This window comes from Hoplias malabaricus, chromosome 5, assembly GCF_029633855.1.
Source record: "Hoplias malabaricus isolate fHopMal1 chromosome 5, fHopMal1.hap1, whole genome shotgun sequence".
NCBI classification, from domain to species: Eukaryota; Metazoa; Chordata; class Actinopteri; order Characiformes; family Erythrinidae; genus Hoplias; species Hoplias malabaricus.
Genome location: NC_089804.1, coordinates 19967829 through 19991377, shown reverse-complemented (window position 1 = coordinate 19991377; position 23549 = coordinate 19967829). Strand labels below are relative to the sequence as shown.

Sequence of the window (23549 nt, the reverse complement as noted above, 5' to 3'; positions counted from 1 at the left end):
TCTTATAAGCAGATATCACAGTCCCCTCATATCCAGAGGACACATTAGAAACAGCTTTTCTGTCCTGTTCCTGAGCATCTGCTTTCGTTACTAAAGCCCTTCTCCTCTGAGGATGAAAGACATAGTCCGCTCCTCAACGTATGGCTTTAAATAAATAAAAACAAAGGCAATGTTTGCCGTGGACCCTTGGGGTCTTGTATGGCGCAGTTGCGAATGCTGCCCACACAAGGTGCCTGTCCAGATTATACGGCTCATCTTGACGTCGCAGGCTTGGAACACCTAGGGATAACCCCCTGTTCTCAACCCAGCCTTGGCTTGTCACACCAAGCGTTCCACTTCACTTCCTCGCCTTTATATATCAGATCCTCATGAAGGAAAATGTCCCTCTGCTGGGCACTTGGGGGGGGGGACTTTGTTTTCAGGGAAAGAAATATAAAAAACAGTGACCAAAACAATCCAGGGTGAACTACAAGTGATTTGTGCAGATGGTGAGTCGACTGAAACTGATTCAATTGGGTTTTGGTCCCCACAGTGTGATATATATTGTACACACACACACACAGCAGCCAGTGGGCAGCCAGACAGTGCACAGGGAGCCGTTATTATTACATAATGTGCTCACTGTGGATGTTGAGGGAGGAGAAAGTGCTGCTCCTTCACTCCACCCACCCACCAACACTTCCCCATTTTCTTCTGTTGATCCACAGTTTCAAAGCAGTGACCCTCTGATCCAAAGTTTTAGCCCATGGCCTTGTGAAACAGCACCACCAGTGGACGAAAGCACACTTATAACCAAAACTCATAGCCAATTAAAATCAACACTAACCAATCAGAACACAGCCCTGTTTGTCATGTATGTACTGTTTGGAGATCTTGTTGCTCTATGTCCTGTACTGTGTTGGGTTCTTTTCTGTCATTCACTAAGCTCAACTGTGTATTTTTGCTTCATTACAGGCACCAAACGCTTGATTTCGCCCGTACCTGAGGTTTAAGATGTGTCTCTGATAACAACAGGCCCATGCTAATGCCACAGTCTTAAAAATAACTGTACTACAAAATGTTCTTTGAGCAGTGGCATAGAAGAACCACTTTGGGTTCCACGAAGAACCATTATTTGCAAGAACCTTCTTCACTCTCACATCTCTTGAACAAACACGGTTTTAATGGAACCAAAAGTCGAGTGACATCGTTCAAAAATCGTTTTATCCCAAACACTCCCGCAAAATTGTTCAGAATCGGAAAAGAGACCTCTCTGGTTCTACACCCGAAAAATTGATGTATTCCTGTTTCACTGCAGTCTGTTCTTCTTCAAACCGTACATTCAGGGACTGTTTTCGCAGCTCGTCTGAGAGTAACCCACAGCCTCGGGAATGTATTATTTAAAACATATGAGCCCGGCCCATGAACCCCTCTCTCTCTCTCTCTCAGCGGGGGATCTTTCATTCTGCCCTCGCTGTCAATCAAGTGTCCAGAAAGAGACAGGGCTCATGAATGGTGTCGGGGGGTGGATGTGATTTGTGGTGGCTGGTGTTCTGCTGTAATCAAAGCTGAGGAAACAGTAAACATAAAAATGAAAAGACGAAGCTCTAACTCCAGCTTCTGAAAGAACGAGGCTGTACATTTGTTTGATTGTTGAGTGACTGGGTTAGGGTTAGGGACTGTGTGTCCTCTTCCTTACAATCACTGAATAACGTTTTCTGTTTCCCAGGACTCTCTTTTTCAGCTGAAATTTTGAATTGCAGTTTCTCAGAGCGTCCTCTCATCTGTGTAAATGACAATTAGCTCTGGCTCTGGGAGGAGGTTCCAAACAAACACAAGCTCGGAGAGATACAAGAGACGGCAGCAGAAATGATATTTTTATTTCCCTCAGAGTTTCACCTGAGATTCAGTAACTCGTCTGTAGTGGAACTCTTTATAACTCTGGTGTTATTTGTCCCTTGACTTTTGCCTCTCCAAACAGACAAACATACATCAGAAGATTTATTTTAAAGTTATGATGAGTAGAAGAGGGCAGTCTCGCTGATAAAACTTGAGGTTTGAGGTTAATTGACGATCCAACTCCCAACTCTCAACATGGGAATGTATAATGTTAGAGAGGATCAAACTGGCACGTGTTAATTGTTCTTCCGACTGATCTCTTACAACTTGTTTAGCATAAAACACAATTATGAATGAAGCAGGGAAATGTTTGGTGGTCCTGGTGGGTCTGTGCTAAGAGAATATTGCCCCAGAACAGCTGGTGTATCTTTAAAAATACTAACTCTACAGGATAAGGCACAGAACTTCTCTAGTTTTATGGACTTTTCCTAGTAAACTAAAGTCCACAAAAATGAAGATACACGTTCTTTGGAGAGTGATATATCACCGCTGTATAATTATATATAGCTTCACAGCTCTCAAACAAATTCTGGTTAAAAAATGTTGTGTACTGAAGTATAAAAGTTAAAATCTAAGCTGAAATCTATTGAATGCTGAGACAGTTATTGCTCTTTACATCTTGCCCCTTTCAAAGCGGGAGCAAATTTAATGGGGAGTTGTTATTGCGACATTAAAGCCAGGTGAAATCTAATAAGCTGCTTCTTTATCCCATCAGCCCTGTGTGGAAATGAGAAAATGAGCAGACGGGAGCATAATGGTGCCATCGAGGAGGAGGGCTTCATTCTGCTCTTCCTCACAGAAATAAGGTAATTAATAGGAAAAATGAAAATAAAATATATAATATACCTCTCTCTCTCTCTCTCTCTCTCTCTCTCTCTCTCAGCCCTGTGCTGTTTACAGTGCCTTGAAAAATCAGGCGATGCTGTAACTGTGTTAAAGGTGTAGGAGGTAGACAGATGGCACATGTGCTCATTTTTCCTTTTTGAAATTATTATTATTATTTTCTCAGTCACAATCTGAGAAAATGTGACTGTTTGTTTTGTTTAATATTCATAGCGTATTTAAAAAGACGCGATGAGCGATGGTCCGGGAGCGGCTCGGCTCACGAGCGACTTCGGGAAACAACAACACGCAACAGAGCGACAAATCCCAGGCAGTGATTCAGAGCAAATAATTGCAGATTATTTATTCTAAGCCCTGATTTAAACATCCTGGGAACTCCAAAGCTTAGAGTAAATCCTGTTCGGGAAAGTCTTGTCATCTTATGACAGGAGCAGAATATTTAACGGCTGTTTATGACTTTAAAATACGCCCCGTTAGATCAGAAAGACTCGAGGCGGTAAGAGACTTGTAATCATACAGTTCACTAAATCATTTATTCATTCTTAAGGCTTTATCCCACTATTGGCCACTTGATTTGATCCGATTGATCCATTGCCAATGAGCACAAAGCAATAGGTTCAATAAGGAGGACGTGAAGAGGTTTTATCCTTCGCCGAACCCCACAGCATCTCTCAGCTCATCTCCTGATCTGAGACTCTCCTGATCAATAAACATCTACAACCTAATTACAGCCATTCAGCCGGACCCCTCCGTCCACCTCAGGGTCTGTCTCTCACTCAGACGAAGAGGAAGGTGATGTAATGCAGCTTTCATATTCATTTAAAAATGGCAGGTATTCTGTTCTACTGATTATAACTCTTCCTTCATGTTTTCTTTCTCATATTTTGTGGTGTTAACATTATTATATCACTATTATCATCTTAAGTTTAATTTCTATACACTTTTACTCTTGTTTATGTTCTGTATGATATTTAATTATTACTTTTAATTAATAGGTTTATTTTGTGTAGTTCTTTTGACTGCCTCTAGGGATGCCTCTTGTCTGCCTCTTGTCATGCCTGTTTTCCTAGCCATGTGCTCTCTTTGCACATGGCTCTGTCTGTTGTTGTCCTTGTCTCCTCCCATGTCCCGCCTTTGTTCCGCCTCCTCGTCTGAGTCTCATTTGTTACCCTGCCCCCTCGTTATCTGTCTCAGGTGCGTCTCGTCTGTCTTTGGTATTTAAGTCCCCTTCTTTCGCTTCCCCTTGTCGGACATTTCACCTTTGTTTTGCTCTTTCCAAGTCAAGTCATGTCGTTTCGTCTTGTGTTGTTACCTTCCTAGTCAAGTCATTTTGTTTCCTAGTCGTTTGTTTTGGTTTCCTATTCATGTCGTGTTGTTTCTTTGTTTTGTTATATTAAAGTCATTGTGTTATAGCAAGTGTGTCCACCTCCGTCAGTCCGCCCCCGTGATATGTGGCACTCAGACTATGTTAGGGTGACTGTACGCCCTCTTTTCCCTGGACATGTTCTTTCTGGGCTCTCCCAAAGGGGTGTGAGGGTTGAAGTGTTAGGGTTGGAAGCTGAGAGCACAATTGGGACACACTTTGCTCACATTCATGTGTTCACATCACTATGGCTTAAACACAGTTCACCGGTTTTCAGCCGAGCTCCGCTCTACATTAGTGTTTGTCTAGAGCCTCGAACAGAAGTGTCAAAGGTTGTTGAGGTAATGTATCATTAACCTCTTCATGTGTGGATGTATTTCTGTCGCCATAAGCCTTTTGTTTTCTGCTGTATAGTTTACAAAACACCTCTTGGTCCCTATAATGGCACAAATACATGGACACATCTGACCATTACTGGCTTAGTGATGAGTGAATTACATGTGTGCAGCGTTTCTGTTTAACTTTAAACAAAAATGGGTAAAATCTCTGGATTATTTACGGCAGAACACCAGAGAATGAGGAAACGGCTGTGAATTATTATTTCTACATAAACATATCTGGTTCCCCACAATGCTCTGTCCCTTTGTAAAGTATTATTCTGGATGATAAAATGTGGTGCTTGCTTTTAGTAAGGTTTAAAAACTTCACAGTACTGTAGCATCATGTAGTCCTGTCGGTTCCTATCACGATTAAAGAGTTTTCTGGTGTTAACCAGTTGCTTGAATTTAATTTTAATAAAGGGCTCAGTTTTTTAGTTCGGAAGAAGAAAAAAATAACAGAATTTCCCTGATAATCATAAACAGTCAGGAACTGGCAATGTGTTTTTTAATAGTGTATATGTTATTACTGTTTAGGGTCAAATGTCCAATTGGAAGACACCAGGCATTTGATAATGGCCTTGTTAAAAACAGACTGTGGATGCATTTGTCATATTTTCACACTTTTTACCGTGATATAATTCAATGCAATTGGAGTTCTACAGTTGTTATAATTATAATAAAATTACTAATAGAAGAATAGATAATAATACACTGATAAAAGAATACATTTTTTTCTGTATGAACTGGTTTACGCTCCACAGAGTACAATCTCTGCTGCTTCCTGGGTGTGAAACTCTTTCAGAATCTGAGGACTGTACCTTTAAAAGCCACATCTTGTGCTTCCCTACAACATGTTTGTGTATAGTGTCCTATTCTCCCTAAAGACAATGACCCCACGCTTCAGTGGAGTGTGTTATTACAACAGCATCTTAAGGTGGTGTGAAATTATCTCATCGTTTATGTTATGATTTTAATACTAACAGTAATAATGAGATCCAGACCTTTTAATCAATCAGCTGGCAGATGCAGCGTAATCCTCTGTAGACGTTTTCTTAGCTTCCTTTTAAAGCGATAGATCAGTGTTTTAATGTTTGTGATTATTTCTGACACTATTTTGGAGATTTGTGTCGTGAAATTGTATCTGTGAGTGACCTGTGGGGTCAGTGGAGCTGATAAAATGGGTAATGACTGTAGATGTAGGCGACAGTTTGGCCTTAGACACATTCGTCCCTCTGTATCTTCTCCCGAGACCAGTGCTTTGCTCCATGTCTGTCCTCGCTTCTCTGAGTCTCCTTTACGCACACCTTATGACCTCTCAACTTAGTGCCAGTCCACCTTAACACCACCACATCAGCCCTGGCTACACATCTGGATTTAAACTAGCGTCCACCTTTCCTTAAGCCGGAGTTTATCTGACCATCGTCGCTCCAGTGACCCGCTCTGAGCTTTTATCTCCAAACAACAGCTTCAGAAACGGACGGAGGATAAGAAGACAGCTGTGGACTAAGTCTTGATCTCTGTTTGGAGACAAACTGAAAAACAGTAAAATATCCCATAATTACGGATTGGAGGGGATGTAGCAGGAGGAAGGAGAGAATATGGAATTGTTGTTATTTTCTTTATTATCGATAATTCCATTTTTGCTGAGATTTCTCAGTCTTTATCAACTCCACCCACACACACAGCCCCAGCCTCCGAGGTTCTAGGTCAAACCACTGCTTCTTTATGAACGGACGCTAACACAACGCCACTGCACAGCTTAACAGCCCATAAACTTTGCACCACCTAACACCTTGAGAGATGAGGGGAGAGAGGGCCGTCCTACCCACACAAAGAGCACGTTTAAAGGTGCTCTTTAGGACTCCTGACAAAGTCAAGTGTTGTTCGGGAAAAATATATATATTTGTATTAGTATTTTTCATCATATTTTTATGTATTTGTTTATTTGCTCAAGCATCCATTTTATTTAATTACTGTTAAAGAAAAACACGTATCTCAATGTTTGTGGAGGTTTAGTTTACTACATCAACACAGCCGCTGTCCTTCACAGTGTGTGAAAATCTCATGATGAATGAACCAATAGAACTGCTCCAAAATTATCTGAATAAAAGCTGTTTACTTTGACTTCCTTTGAAATATACATTTTTGTAAATCATTGAATGACTGCAGTATAAAAGGTGCTGTATAAATAAACGTTCCAGGCCAATTAAACCCAATTCTTGGATGGTCTTATGTAGCTAACTGAGACCCCCCCCACCACCCCCAGTCGTAAGTGGACCTCCACTGGGAATAAGTAAATCCATTTGTGTTAATCTGCACTGATTGCTGAGACTTTGCTTTATCACTGAAGAAAAGCACTGTCTACAGCTCTGGGATGCTCTAAAGCCACCAAGGTCAGCATGAGGGGTATAAAGCCCCCCAGTGGGCTGTGAATCACTGTTACTCTGATCACCGGAGCGATGGAGCTCCATTCTATACCTCTGGGATGAGTTGGAGTGATGTCTGAACCACAACTAATCATCACCAGCACAGACGTCACTGATGCTCTCCCAGCTGAAACCATCAAATCCTAACAGCAATGTACAAATATCTAGGTTTCTTATCACAAGATGGATGACCAGGTGTCCAATTGGCCATTAACATCCAGGTATGTTCTCTGATTCACTCGCAGTGTCCAAAAGAACATTCAGACCGGAGTCTTCGGCCGTTTTTACATAATCCTGATGTTGCGTCGGCACACCTGGCCTGATGAGTGGAATATTTCTCGACTCAGTGAACAGACTCAGACCGTGGCCTATATTTTCTCTTCCCCCCAGCTGCGAAGCCAAAGCAGATCACATTTTTTTAGAAGCTCTGAAACTGCAGCAGGGGAGAATCACTGGAACCACAGCCACCTCAGACTGAGGGGATATTTCTCCACAGACACAGGTCACTGGCAGGCATTTTAAACATAAACATTTCCAATTATTTTTATTCCAGTTACGGAGAAAATATATTGAACAAAACTCACAAGTCTTATTTTTGCACCTTATTTAAACAGGGGGCTTTATTTCTACAAAATACTAAATACCCCGCCCCCACTTCCCCAACCCTGACCCCACCCCCTCAATCCTGACCCCACCCCCTCAACCCTGACCCCACCCCCTCAACCCTAACCCCATCCTCCTCAACCCTAACCCCATCCTCCTCAACCCTAACCCCATCCTCCTCAACCCTAACCCCACCTGCCCAACCCTAACTTCATCCCCCCCAAACCTAACCCCACCCGCCCAACCCTAAATCTACTCACCCCAACCCTAACCCCATCCCCCCAACCCTGACCCCACCCCCTCAACCCTGACCCCACCCCCTCAACCCTAACCCCATCCTCCTCAACCCTAACCCCATCTTCCTCAACCCTAACCCCACCTGCCCAACCCTAACTTCATCCCCCCCAAACCTAACCCCACCCGCCCAACCCTAAATCTACTCACCCCAACCCTAACCCCATCCCCCCAACCCTGACCCCACCCCCTCAACCCTGACCCCACCCCCTCAACCCTAACCCCATCCTCCTCAACCCTAACCCCACCTCCTCAACCCTAACCCCACCCCCTCAACCCTACCCCATCCTCCTCAACCCTAACCCCATCCTCCTCAACCCTAAACCCACCTGCCCAACCCTAACTTCATCCACCCCAAACCTAACCCCACCCGCCCAACCCTAAATCTACTCACCCCAACCCTAACCCCATCCCCCCAACCCTAACCCCACCCCCTCAACCCTAACCCCACCCGCCCAACCCTAACTCCATCCCCCCAACCCTAACCCCACCCGCGACTCCACCCAGAAAGGTGATCATGAAACGTATGGTAGTGGTACATTACTGTCACTAAAGCTACAAACAGTGTAGTGTATCTTTAAAGGTACAGCAGTGGTGTTAGAGTCCAGTTGTGTTCCCTAAAGCTTCATTACATTCTCTTCTCCAGAAGGAGAGAGGGATCTCTGTAATCTTTCATTATACAACTGTGGAGAATAAAAGAACACAATAAAAGTCCTGGAGATGAAACGGGGCGAATGAACTCAACCCTTTAAACTTTAAAATCTACCATTATAATAGACTAAGGTACAGATATGTTCCCTGAGGGTACCACCACAGTGAGTTTATGAATGAGTGAATAATGAAAGCATTAAGAAAATCACTTGTCAAGCAGGCAGTTTATGTGCTGCTGTAGTTACTTGTCTTTTGGTCAGATATTAGATATTTTTTTATTAGATATATTGGTTTAGATATTTAGAAAACACCATGCAATCATTTGAATAGTTTAATAGCATTGTTTACAGTCAGTACACTCATGAACACGCACTTTAAGGATCACCCTAGGAGCTATATTTTGGAAGAAATCCCTTGTTCAGTGTGTGTTCCACCAACCCACACACTGTGAAACAAGACCCTCCAGTCTTTTTCTTGTGCGCTGACTGAGTCAGAAAACACGGGATAAAACGAGGCATTCTAATTCTGCTCCACTTCTGACGTCAAGTGGAGAGACTTTAGAATGACCCCGCCCCCTCGTCTGAGTCCGTCCAATCACAGGCAGGAACACACCCAGGAGAAGGCGCTGGAGGCAGGCTACAGTCAGAGTGAGTGTGAAGAGGACAAACAGCGCTGGAGTGTGCCAGGCTTAATCCGTCATAGTCTAAATTTTGAGTCTGATGGATCATTCCGGCAAATGATCCCTTCTCGTGTCGAGTTTAATGGTTGCGCAAATTAATCGGTCGCACTTAACATGACAAATGTCAATGGGCCGGAGCGCTGGAGCAGGGCGGGGGGCCGGAGCGAGTATTGATTTGAGAGGGGGGGATTATTTCATTAATTACTGGTATGTATATCAATGGCGCTTTTCCAAACGAGCTGCTCTTCTAATGATTCATGGCAGAGATTCTCAGCGGGACGCTCTCATTTCACAGGCCACAGAATGTCAGCCCCTGCTTTATGCCGTCAGCTCAGGGTTTTCCAGGCCGTAATATGGAGGAGCAGTCACGCGGCCTTTGGAGGAGATAAGTGCGAAGAGCCAGGGCACAAAGAGAGAATTAGACTCATTCTGCGGTGGCGAAAACGGCAATTCTGCAGTAGCCGGACTGGATTAAGATTACAGCGAGGCAAATGAGCAGCTAAACGCTGGGGTAGATTACACACTCAGTTTCTCAGCGCCAGGATTTGTTGGATTCACCACTGTGTTCATGGAACAGGAATAAAAGAGGGCAGTGATGGTTAAAGCCACTCAACTTACAGCTAAGGCCTTCTGTGATTGTTACCATGGCAACATCCCTCATTCATTCATTCGTTCATTCATTTATTCGTTCATTCATTCATTCCCTGTAAGAGCTTCATCCCGGTCTGGATTACAAAGGGTTCAGAGCCCACCCAGAATCACTCAAAGTAATAAATTAATACAAGAGCTTGAGAATATGATTGTCATATTTTGATAAAAGTTAAAGCTATTTTAAATTTAAATTTGAAGATTAATTTCAAATAATAATTTCAAAATATGCATTAAATTCAGGGCAGGATGATGAGGCCAAAGTTATATCACAATATAGATTTTATATTATTGATTGATTAAATAAAATTGTGTTGGTGCTGCAGGTGACTGTCTGTGAGGAGTGTGTTCTCCCTGTGTCTGCGTAGGTTTCCTCCACACATTGGTAGATGGACTGGTGACACCATAGGTGTGAGTGTGTGTAAATATGTGAGTGTGTGTCACCCTGCGAAGGGTGTGTTCCCACCACGACCCTGAACTGGATACGTGTTTACAGACAATGAATGAATTACTGAACTCTTGATATTGTTATCGGTATTGAATCGTTGTCCCGCCCTGTTCCAGTAAAAACACATCACCCTCCCCCTCCTCCACCCTAGCACTTCTCTCCCCAGCAGGGTCCAGCCACCATTACATAACACAGCCTCCCGGTAGTGAAAGACATGGCAACGCACGTTTCTGGCACGCCATCCCAGCGCACGCAGCCTGTGCTGATAAATGAGGTTGGGATTTCCGGCTCGGAAAAGGCTCCACAGCTGCACGGAAGGGGAAGAAGATGAGGGTAGCAGATAAAGAAGGGGTTATCAGAGCAGAACTAGCCTCCAGGTGAGCCCCACTCTCCATCATCCCCAGGCCTAGGGCAAGGAGGCAGGGTTTCAGCCCCATCTTGGGCAGCTCTGGTGTGGAGAGGCCAGGGGTCTCACCTAGGGGTCAGTGTGTTTGTGTGTGTGTGTGTGTGACAGGACTAGAAAATGTCCAACGGATGAGCTACTGTCTCTGAGCTACATTTACAAGGTGAACCAATGAGGACTCCAGTAGCACTGCTGTGTCTGATCCACTCTACACCAGCACAACACACACTAACACACCACCACCACGTCAATGTCACTGCAGCGCTGAGAATGATCCACCACCACATCACACCTGCTCTGTGGGGGTCCTGAGCACTGAGGGACAGGGGGGAATATTAATAGTCTGTGATGCATAGAACCACACACACACACTGCCACCTCTGCCTCTGCCCACAATGACATTCCCAAGAAATCCCACTCTCAGCACGCGTCACAGTTGGGATTTAAACCTTCATTTGATAGGGTTCACCGCGCAATCAATTTCTCAGACGCATCCTTCAAGGATCTGAGGTAAACACTGCTACAATTTATCTATACACCATTCACACAGTGCAGCGAAAATACTAACGGAGCATTCCTGCAAACACGAGTCCCGCTTGTCATTCCGACTCTCCATGTGCTGAATTATCCGAACCTGGGTGAAGGAGCGTGTGGCGACCGCGGTATTTTTAGAGCTTGCCGACGGAGGCCGGTGTCAGTTCCTTCTTCGCGTCCTGACAGTGAGTGATATCTGGCATGTCGTGTCCTTACTACGGCTCTAAGGCATCATTTATGGCCCATGCAAACATGCCAAGCGTCCCGAGATCAATAGACGCTAACAGCCCATTGGACGGCCATGATAACACGGGCCTTTGTCCGGTTCGGGTCGTCCTGGCCGTCACTTCGGCGGTGAGATATCGATGTTTTAGTGAGGAATCAATAAGAAAGAGCAGCATCTGTTTGCACAGAGAGTGGCAAGGGATTGAACAGATCGCATTTTCAGAGGAGACTTTGAGACAAATTATGAGTTCGTGTACGTCCATCTCTGGAGCAGCTACACATGAGCCTAAGCTATTCTCAAGATAAACACAGGCTAAAGCACTGAGCTGTGAAGTAATGCAGCCTCGTCCAATCCCTGATGAGCTGGTGTGGGTTGTGGGATCCAGAACTAACCAACCAGCATCAGCCATCATTTAATGCAATGTCTTAATGCAATCAAATATATATATATATATATATATATATATGTATAGTGCTTTATCCATATTAAGAAACGTAAGAAAACTCTCCAGGACGTTCAGAGCCGACTGATTTGATGTTGAATTTGTCACAGAAGTAAAAGCAAAACACATGCTGTTGACACTCAGGTGCATCATTGTAAAACGTATTACGGCGTAATGTTAAATATCTCATTAACAAAGAGAGCTTCTCTGCACAAGGCTTGTTTTCCAGCAGCACCTCCCGCCTCGATCTAAAGCAACAAAACTGGAGCTGTTAAAGGCACAGGGTCTAAGAGACGGTCTGTGAGTGAAGGGCTTTCTCAGAGTAAAGCTGGGTCTTAGTGAAGCCCTTTCATAAAGTAGAGTGAAATCACAGGCAGGTCCTGGCAGCGTGGAACTCACCGTTTCTCTCCTGAAGTAAATCTTCACCACTTAAGATGTTCAAAAGCTTAGAGAGAGAGAGAGAGAGAGAGAGAGAGAGAGACTTGGGCTTCTCCCTGGCAAACGGTACGAAAGGCACAGACGCGTCTGAACGTCCCGACTGCTGACTGGAACAGTGGGACATCATTAGCTATATTTATCACTAATATGGAGCATGGATGAAGCTGGATAATCCACTCACATCGAGGCGGGGAGCACGGTGGGGGGGGGGGGGGGGTGACTCTTTTGAATGCCGTATCAGATCGAACAGAGCTCGTGCATAAAAATGTGGAGCATGCTGCAGTTATAGAGCAGGGCACCTTTAGCCCACAATTCAGCATCAAAACAGTACCAAAAAGCCCCATTTCTTCAGTGGTTGTTGTAGTGGTGAACACTACTCTCCTACGCCTGGCCGACAAGGGTTTGATTCCCAGCGTTGGCCCAAACAAGACCCCATTGCATCCACGTCTCCATCTGTAACACCATCAGCCTCAACACTGAGACCAGCCCCTGTCTCTTGTGTGTGTTCTGTCTTTTTTTTCTTCAAATACAATCCCCACTTTCTCTGATACCATTTAGGTTCCGGTTTTCCAGAGGCCTTCGCACATTGCGTTCCAGCTGGTTTTAACTCGCAACTGTCGCCAGCGCTGCCAAGTTAAACATAGCTGAACACACACACACACACACCGACGTGCACTCGTAACTCATTCACATTTGTCTAATACGCACTGATGTGGGCGGCACGCAACTGCGTTTCAGAGCTTTGTCCAAAAAAATGCAATGGCGTTTTCGAGAGCGAGGAGAGAGAGGTGTGAGAGTGCGGTGTGTGAGAACGGAGCCAAACGAGCCTCGTTCTTTCAGCAGCACGGAGAAACAGAGCTGTTCCTACAGCAGAATAAGAGCTGTTCTATTAGCTTCACTGTGGGAAAGGAGCTGTTCCTTCGGTTCAACTGTTAGAATAAATGCTCCGCCTGAGTCTTTCAGTTCCACAGAGAGAGAGAAGCTGTCCTTTAAGTGGCACTGTGGGAAAGGAGCTCTTCTTTCAGCACCGTTAATAAGAGCCCCACTGTTAGCGACACTGCTGGAACGAGGCAGTGTGTTGGTGCCCGACGCTGAGAGACAAGATGCTGTTCTTTAAGCACCTTGGTCAGAATAAGAGCTGCTCTATACCCTCACTGTGGGAAAGAAACTCTGCCCTCAGCGCTAAGATGCTGTTCTTTCTGCAGCAGCGAGAAACAAGGAGCTGGTCTTTAAAGGTGAAGCTCGTAAGGTTAATCCAATACACCTTTAATAACATTCTGAGAATGTTTCCTCATCGTTTGCTGCTGGGAAAAGGTCCAGTGTTTGCACACAGCCCTGGATTAGTAAATGGGAACCAAATTAAGTGCTTTCAGACCAAACTGGCTCAGGCATCTCTCTCTCTCTCTCTCTCTTTCTTTCTTTCTTTCTTTCTTTCTTTCTTTCTTTCTTTCTTTCTGCCACAGCCAAGAATTGACAGCTACCAACCAACAACAGGATACAGTCACTTCTTCCTCACACACACAACTCCACCTTAAAATATGTGGAGCTTCTGAATAAAAACAAACAACAAGGATGAGTTTGAGTTGCTGAAAACTGTAGTTCTCCTGAATTGTGTACACTGCCTTTAAGAACCTGTGGGGAAAAGAGCTGTCCACACTGAGAACCAAAGAGCTGTTCTTTCAGCACCACGAGACAAAAGAGCAGCCTTGAGAAATATGGAGCTGTGGAAACTGTTACAAACAGAATGCTCCATAACGCCCTCCAACACCTACACACTGACCCCCACACACCACCCAACACATCGCTCCATAACACCCTCCAACACCCACACACCGACCCCCACACACCACCCAACACACCGCTCCATAACACCCTCCAACACCCACACACCGACCCCCACACAACCACCCAACACACCGCTCCATAACGCCCTCCAACACCCACACACCGACCCCCACACACCACCCAACACACCGCTCCATAACGCCCTCCAACACCCACACACCGACCCCCACACACCACCCAACACACCGCTCCATAACACCCTCCAACACCCACACACCGACCCCCACACAACCACCCAACACACCGCTCCATAACGCCCTCCAACACCCACACACCGACCCGCACACACCACCCAACACACCGCTCCATAACGCCCTCCAACACCCACACACCGACCCCCACACACCACCCAACACACCGCTCCATAACACCCTCCAACACCCACACACCGACCCCCACACAACCACCCAACACACCGCTCCATAACGCCCTCCAACACCCACACACCGACCCCCACACACCACCCAACACACCGCTCCATAACGCCCTCCAACACCCACACACCGACCCGCACACACCACCCAACACACCGCTCCATAACGCCCTCCAACACCCACACACCGACCCCCACACACCACCTGACACACTGCTCCATAACGCCCTCCAACACCCACACACCGACCCCCACACACCACCCAACACACCGCTCCATAACGCCCTCCAACACCCACACACCACCCAACACACCGCTCCATAACGCCCTCCAACACCCACACACTGACCCCCACACACCACCCAACACACCGCTCCATAACGCCCTCCAACACCCACACACCGTCCCCCACACACCACCTAACACACTGCTCCATAACGCCCTCCAACACCCACACACCGACCCTCACACACCACCCAACACACCACTCCATAACGCCCTCCAACACCCGCACACTGACCCCCACACACCACCCAACACACCGCTCCATAACGCCCTCCAACACCCACACACCACCCAACACACCGCTCCATAATGCCCTCCAACACCCACACACCACCCAACACACCGCTCCATAATGCCCTCCAACACCCACACACCGACCCCCACACACCACCCAACACACCGCTCCATAACGCCCTCCAACACCCACACACCGACCCCCACACACCACCCAACACACCGCTCCATAACGCCCTCCAACACCCACACACCGACCCCCACACATCACCCAACACACCGCTCCATAACGCCCTCCAACACCCACACACCGACCCCCACACACCACCCAACACACCGCTCCATAACGCCCTCCAACACCCACACACCGACCCCCACACACCACCCAACACACCGCTCCATAACACCCTCCAACACCCACACACCGACCCCCACACACCACCCAACACACCGCTCCATAACGCCCTCCAACACCCACACACCGACCCGCACACACCACCCAACACAACGCTCCATAACGCCCTCCAACACCCACACACCGACCCCCACACACCACCTGACACACTGCTCCATAACGCCCTCCAACACCCACACACCGACCCCCACACACCACCTGACACACTGCTCCATAACGCCCTCCAACACCCACACACCGACCCCCACACACCACCCAACACATCGCTCCATAACGCCCTCCAACACCCACACACCACCCAACACACCGCTCCATAACGCCCTCCAACACCCACACACTGACCCCCACACACCACCCAACACATCGCTCCATAACACCCTCCAACACCCACACACCGACCCCCACACACCACCCAACACACCGCTCCATAACGCCCTCCAACACCCACACACCGACCCCCACACACCACCTGACACACCGCTCCATAACGCCCTCCAACACCCACACACCGACCCCCACACACCACCTGACACACTGCTCCATAACGCCCTCCAACACCCACACACCGACCCCCACACACCACCCAACACACCGCTCCATAACGCCCTCCAACACCCACACACCACCCAACACACCGCTCCATAACGCCCTCCAACACCCACACACTGACCCCCACACACCACCCAACACACCGCTCCATAACGCCCTCCAACACCCACACACCGTCCCCCACACACCACCTAACACACTGCTCCATAACGCCCTCCAACACCCACACACCGACCCTCACACACCACCCAACACACCACTCCATAACACCCTCCAACACCCGCACACTGACCCCCACACACCACCCAACACACCGCTCCATAACGCCCTCCAACACCCACACACCGACCCCCACACACCACCCAACACACCGCTCCATAACGCCCTCCAACACCCACACACCGACCCCCACACACCACCCAACACACCGCTCCATAACGCCCTCCAACACCCACACACCGGCCCCCACACAACCACCCAACACACCGCTCCATAACGCCCTCCAACACCCACACACCGTCCCCCATACACCACCCAACACACCGCTCCATAACGCCCTCCAACACCCACACACCGTCCCCCACACACCACCCAACACACCGCTCCATAACGCCCTCCAACACCCACACACCGTCCCCCATACACCACCCAACACACCGCTCCATAACGCCCTCCAACACCCACACACCGGCCCCCACACACCACCCAACACACCACTCTATGACGCCCTCCAACACCCACACACCACCCAACACACCACTCCATAACGCCCTCCAACACCCACACACCACCCAACACACCGCTCCATAACGCCCTCCAACACCCACACACCGGCCCCCACACACCACCCAACACACCGCTCCATGACGCCCTCCAACACCCACACACCACCCAACACACCACTCCATAACGCCCTCCAACACCCACACACCACCCAACACACCGCTCCATAACGCCCTCCAACACCCACACACTGTCCCCCACACATCACCCAACACACCGCTCCATAACGCCCTCCAACACCCACACACCGCCCCACACACACCACCCAATACACCGCTCCATGAAGCACTTAGACACGCACTGTTGCCCAACAACACCCGAGTTCTCCCCTTGTCCTGATCCGACCTGTCCCCCTGGTACTCACCTGGAACAGGCGCAGGATGTTGGCCACCATGATGGACACAGAACTAGCCGAGGCCCCGATGACACCCACCACCTTCTCAGGCCTGACGAAGACGGGCGGCTCTCCGTTGGTGCAGCGCACGTCCGACGTGTCTTTCTGAATCAGGGCCTGCACGAAGGTGAGGGACTGCTCCAGCGCATGCGTGTCTCGTGAGCAGGTGTCCAGCACTCGCGCGCCCAGTGTGATGTTGGGCAGCAGCTCCTCGTCGCCGTTGATCTGGTCCAGCGCGTACAGCATTGCCTCCAGCCGGTGGATTCCGTTCTCCTTCTTGATGTCGCCACACGGTTCTCCCGCAGCACCACGGGCGTGCACCGGAAACAGGCCGCCCAGCGTTACGTCGCCCTCGATACGGATGGAGTGAGGAGCATACGGCTCCTGTGCTGCGGCCAGGAGCGCCTTCAGCAGCCAAAGCAGCAGTGGCAGTGTCCAGGGGATGATGGAGTACCCCAGAGGGCGGTGGGTGGGTGCATGTCTGCCCATGGTCAGACTGAGGAGCTGGGGTAGATGGTGTAGTTGCTGCTGTTGTCGCTGCTGTTGCTCACACTTGCAGGTGAACAAACTAAGAACAGTGAGGAGTACACCCAAGCGCCATTGTCATGAGGTGGGGGGGTGTGTGGGTGGGCTGGGGGGGGGCTATAAAATGATGGAGGAAGTTTGGGGACAGAGCTGGAGGCCAGAAACCGAGAAGGTCAGAAACAGGGGAGGATTGAAGGAGTTATGGTCATCCAATCAATCCGCTTCGATGTTGCTTGCATCTTCCCGACATTAATCAGTGTCCAGCCTTCTCCCTGACACTCTCTCCCTCACACACACTCTCACACGCACACACACACGCACACGCACGGGCACACAACGCTTCAGAGGAGACGCGGCTGGCTGGGAGCGTGCGCGCAAGCGGCTGAGGGCAGCATCGCTGCGTAGCTTGTTGCTCCGGGCACTCGTTGCGTTTCCAGAGCTGAAAACTGACCAATCACTGGACAATAACAACAACAACACAGTAGTATGTTCTTCAGGAGATGTGCTTTATCCCCCGACCACCAACATGACCCCCCTTTAACTAACCCCCTAAAAGAAAAGAGCCTAAATATTCCAGGGAAGAGGAACGCTCCAGAGTTGGCGCAATCCAAAACGCAGCGGGAAAAAAAGCTGGAACTTTACGCAGCAGCCACAGAAAAACGGAGCTACGCGAGCCACCACAGCTCCGAGACCTTCTCCAGCCCCGTCTCTATCTTCATCTTCATTAGATCTTCATTAAACCGCAGGAACCCCGCGCAACATCCGCACGAACACAGGAACGCCGTTCTGCCGCTCCACGCTAACACAGAGCAAAGGAAACAACGGGAGCCACACACTGTGAACTGAGGAACACAATCCCAGAGCGGCGGACAGAGCCGAGCACCGCGGAGCGTCTCCTCCCGAGCTCCAGTTGTAGGAATGACGCTTCTTCTCCCTCAGCCCCGTGTCATTTCCTTTCACACCCGTTTTGGTACAAGCCCCGCCCTCCTGCGCTGGGATTGGCCAGTGTAGGGTTCCGCTGCTGAAGGGCTTTTAGAGCTGGGTCTCTTCAGATATAAGTTTTATTAATGGTTCTCTTTGATTTGCCGCCTGGATTCAAGCACTCCTTTCATCTCAGCGCAGCCAGAAACATTCACTCATTCATCTCCTGTAAGCAGTTCATCCTCAGGGCTGTGGTTAGTCTGGAGATGATCATCAGAATCTTCAGGTGCAAAAAAAATAATAATAACGGAGCACTGGTCCGTCACAGGGCCACATTCACCCAGTCACTCACACATTCATTCAGTCACTCACACATTCATCCAGTCACTCACACATTCATCCAGTCACTCGCACATTCATCCAGTCACTCGCACATTCACCCAGTCACTCACACATTCACCCAGTCACTCACACATTCATCCAGGCACTCGCACATTCACCCAGTCACTCGCACATTCACCCAGTCACTCACGAACTCGCACATATTTTGGACTGCTTTACACAGCCACTCCACCTACAGGTGCGCTGCTGACACTGCAGGGGGTCTCTCTTTCACAGCTGCGTGGGATCCTCTCCTCGGGTTACTTTCTGCGAGGAGTGAGGTGTGTTCTCCCTGTATCTGTGTGGGTGTCCTCTTTGTGCTCCTCGTGAAACTGTCCACAGGTGTGTGTGTGCGTGTGTGTGTGTGTGTGTGTGTGTGTGTGAGAGAGAGAGAGAGAGAGAGAGAGAGAGAGAGAGAGAGAGAGAGAGAGAGAGAGAAAGAGAGACTGTTTGAAACTGTCCACAGGTGTGTGTGTGTGAGCGAGAGAGAGAGAGAGAGAGAGAGAGAGAGAGAGAGAGAGAGACTGTTTGAAACTGTCCACAGGTGTGTGTGTGTGAGCGAGAGAGAGAGAGAGAGAGAGAGAGAGAGAGACTGTTTGAAACTGTCCACAGGTGTGTGTGTGTGTGTGTGTGAGCGAGAGAGAGAGAGAGACTGTTTGAAACTGTCCACAGGTGTGTGTGTGTGTGTGTGAGCGAGAGAGAGAGAGAGAGAGAGAGAGAGAGAGAGAGAGAGAGAGAGAGAGAGAGACTGTTTGAAACTGTCCACAGGTGTGTGTGTGTGTGATGCTCTGTCAGTGTGTCTTTGTGCCACTGGTCTCACTGTGACTTTTCTCAGGATGAAGTGGTCACATGAATGAATGAACAAATGAACTGGATTCTAATGGGATGTTAAATGTATTCAGACATTTATACAGCAGTAATATTTAAAGGGGAGGAGGGTGATATGAGAACAAAGGTTTCATTAATATTTGAAATTTAGTTATTGGTTAAAAGACCATCACTGGCTATTTACTTTTATTGAATTACGTCTTTTACAATTATTAAACACACACAGGTTCACAAGCAAAATACACAAACGATGCCCCAACAGGATTGGTCAGTAGTTCACGCACAGGAGCTTTCAGCCAATCGGAGCGCAGGAGGCGGGACTTTGCCGGAAGGCGGGTGGGTTTCAGACACTAACGCCTCCGCCCAGAAACACACACGCATTTTTCAAATGAGTCAACGCGCGCGGAGTCACGAATAAAATGTGTTAGCATCACTGCTAATCTCTCTCTCTCTCTCTCTCTCTCTCTGTTTTTCTCTCTCTCTCTTTCTCTGTCTATCTCTCTGTCTCTCTCTCTCTCTCTCTCTCTCTCTCTCTCTCTCTCTGTTTGTCTCTCTCTCTCTTTCTCTGTCTATCTCTCTGTCTCTCTCTCTCTCTCTCTCTCTCTCTCTCTGTTTGTCTCTCTCTCTCTTTCTCTGTCTATCTCTGTCTCTCTCTCTCTCTCTGTTTGTCTCTCTCTCTCTGTCTATCTCTCTGTCTCTCTCTCTTTCTCTCTCTCTCACTCTGTTTGTCTCTCTCTCTCTCTCTCTTTCTCTCTCTCTGTTTCTCTCTCTCTCTTTCTCTGTCTCTCTCGCTCTCTCTCTCTCTCTGTTTCTCTCTCTCTCTCTTTCTCTGTCTATCTCTCTCTCACACTCTTTCTCTGTCTATCTATCTGTCTCTCTCTCTTACTCACTCTCTCTTTCTCTCTCTCTCTCTCTCTCTCTCTCTCTCTCTCTCTCTCTTTCTTTCTTTGTCTATCTCTCTCGGTCTATCTCTCTCTGTCTCACTCTCTGTCTGTCTCTCTCTCGCTCTATGTCTGTCTGACACCAATTATAGCACCAGTCATTACATTAATGCACTTTACTGTAGTCCACCTGTGGCTCTGCATACCTTGTTACCTCCCTTTCCCCCTGTTCCTCAGTGCTCAGGACCCCCACAGAGCAGGTGTGAGGTGGTGGTGGATCATTCTCAGCGCTGCAGTGACACTGACGTGGTGGTGGTGTGTTAGTGTGTGTTGTGCTGGTGTAGAGTGGATCAGACACAGCAGTGCTGCTGGAGTTTTTAAACCCCTCAGTGTCTGGACTGAGAACAGTCCACCGACCGAAAACATCCAGCCGACAGCGTCCTGTGTCACTGATGAAGGACTAGAGGACGAGCGACACACACTGTGCAGCGACAGATGAGCTACTGTCTCTGACTTTACATCTACAAGGTGAACCAACGAGGGAGGAGTGTCTCACAGAGTGGACAGAGAGTGGACACAGGGTTTAAAAACTCCAGCAGCACTGCTGTGTCTGATCCACTCTACACCAGCACAACACACACTAACACACCACCACCACGTCAGTGTCACTGCAGCGCTGAGGATGATCCACCACCACATCACACCTGCTCTGTGGGGGTCCAGTTCACCAGTTCTTCATCTCTGTAGTGATCTCACGGTTCAAAGGTTTGTTTCAAGCTCTCACCGCAGCAAAGAAACACATGCTGTCTGTTAATGCACCTAATTCCAGAAGAAATATTGCATGTCCAGAAATGTCTGGCTGCGTAATGTATGTTTGTGTCCAGTGCCCAGAACTCAAGGCCAGAAGACGAAGGTCTCTGGACCGTGGTAATTGAATTAACGCTACATATTTCAGCCCCTGATTAAGACGTTATTCCCGAGCGAGGTCTGCACCGTACCTGTGTGATACAGGAGTAATTCATCATAAGAGATGTTTTAAGGTGAGCGCCGGAGTCCTGGCAGCCCTCCCTGCTGTTATCAGCCGGAGCGTGCTGCTCGGATTCGCTGGACGCTTGCCACCCGCGCCCCAACGTTCCTCACAGCGATGGGATAATGCAGTGCCAAGAGTGTATTGTTATGTTCTGCATGGCCATGCCAAGAGTGTCAGAGCCAAAACACAGCCCCGGAACATCAGCCCGACGCGCCGCGGCGTCCTTTAGGCGTCAGGAGATGTGCGCTGATCTTCACAGCGTCCTCTCTTACGTAACCCACTGCTAGAGGGCGCAAGCGAGGACAGTGTTGATTCGCTAATAACAATTAACAGTGGACTTTTATTTTACAAACATAATTCTTCAGGTTATTTGAGACATAGCAGCCTTCATCGTGCAAAAGTCAGAGACCACCTTTGGCAAAGAGTGCCATCCTACACTCCCCCTCCATTTTATCATCTTCACTGACCATACAGGTCCACTTTGTAGTCCACCTGTGGCTCTGCATACTTTGTCACCCTTGTTCCTCCTGTTCTTCAGCGCTCAGGACCCCCACAGAGCAGATGTGCCGTGGTGGTGGTGTGTTAGTGTGTGTTGTGCTGGTGTAGAGTGGATCAGACACAGCAGTGCTGCTGGAGTCCTGAACATTGACGAACAGGAGGAAAGGGGCTTTTACAAAGTTTGCAGAGCCACAGATCTGCCACACTACAGTCTGTAAAGTGCAGCTGAACGGTTTGAATGAATGTAATGGCTGATATATAAGAATACGCCATGTGTCTCACAACAGACACTGATTCTCTGAACCTGTTTTTGTCAGAGACAGGGAAATCGCTGTAGCTCCAACCTTTGCGTTTTATTGATTCCAGCCGCTAACATTATCCTTATTGATCTTTCATCTCGGCCTCGTCCAAATATCACATTCGTTTTAATTATTGGTTGTTAGCTACACGCCAGGCTTGGCCCTTATTCACTGATGATTCATTATTGTTTATTACGGCATTTACAGAGTCCCACATCCTGGATTACCACAAGGAGTTGAGGTAGTTTACTAACAACAGAAAACATTTATTTACTTCATTATTTACATTTTTACATTCTCTGGGACATTCCAAAGTCGCCTCAGCCACCTCCACCCTGCAGCGTCCAACCCAATAAAGCTCCGACACACACCTGTGGACAGTGTCACACAGCCACTCCACATCCCGCCGAGTCTGGGCTGTGGGGGGAACCCAGAGCAGTGGACTATTGAACATTTATTGATCCATTGATTGATTTACTGATTTATTTCTAGCATTTCTTAGTCGTCGAGTTGTCAGTGATTGACGAGAAGACATTTACCGACTGCGTAACCGTCATCCTCTCACACTGTTATGGGTTTAATATTGATCCATTGATCGGTCTCTTACACAGTCGGTCACCGAGAGGACGGAGCACTCAACAACTGTTCAGCACCACGTCCCAACACCGTCAGTGCAGCGCTACGAGAGAAAACACTGAGCCTGTGGTCCCCTCCAGGTTCCTCCAATGTGTGATCAGGCCTCCAGCATCACATCTCCATCTGCAGCTTCAGGCTGATCCAGGGATAATCCAGACAAATGTGATCGGGGCATCTCCAGCTTCGACCTCGGGCCGCGGCGGCAGTGTGTTTATTCCCTATCACTGAAAGCAGGGTGTTCAGGCAGAGCTCAGACGCCTCGATTGTGTTTGCAGATAAATAAATAAACGCGGCGGCGCTTTGCTGGGAAACGGAGCAGATTGCTGAACAGCTGGTGCCAATGAGCAGAAACCTAAAAGCATGTAACTGCTTTGTATGTGGGAAAAAAAAAAACAGGCAGGCAAATATTCGTCTTC

General features: G+C 48.3%; 1 protein-coding gene across 2 annotated transcripts in view; it reads right to left on the bottom strand.

Moving 5' to 3' along the window:
- Positions 1-17710, bottom strand: part of grm7 (glutamate metabotropic receptor 7) — a 200501-nt gene extending 182791 nt beyond the window's left edge. For both annotated transcript variants that reach the window (XM_066670922.1, XM_066670921.1), the window contains exon 1: positions 17105-17710. In XM_066670922.1, the coding sequence (XP_066527019.1) occupies positions 17105-17623 (519 nt within the window). In that variant the 5' untranslated portion in view covers positions 17624-17710. The remainder of the gene's footprint in view (positions 1-17104) is intronic.
- Between the last annotated feature and the right edge of the window lie 5839 nt (positions 17711-23549).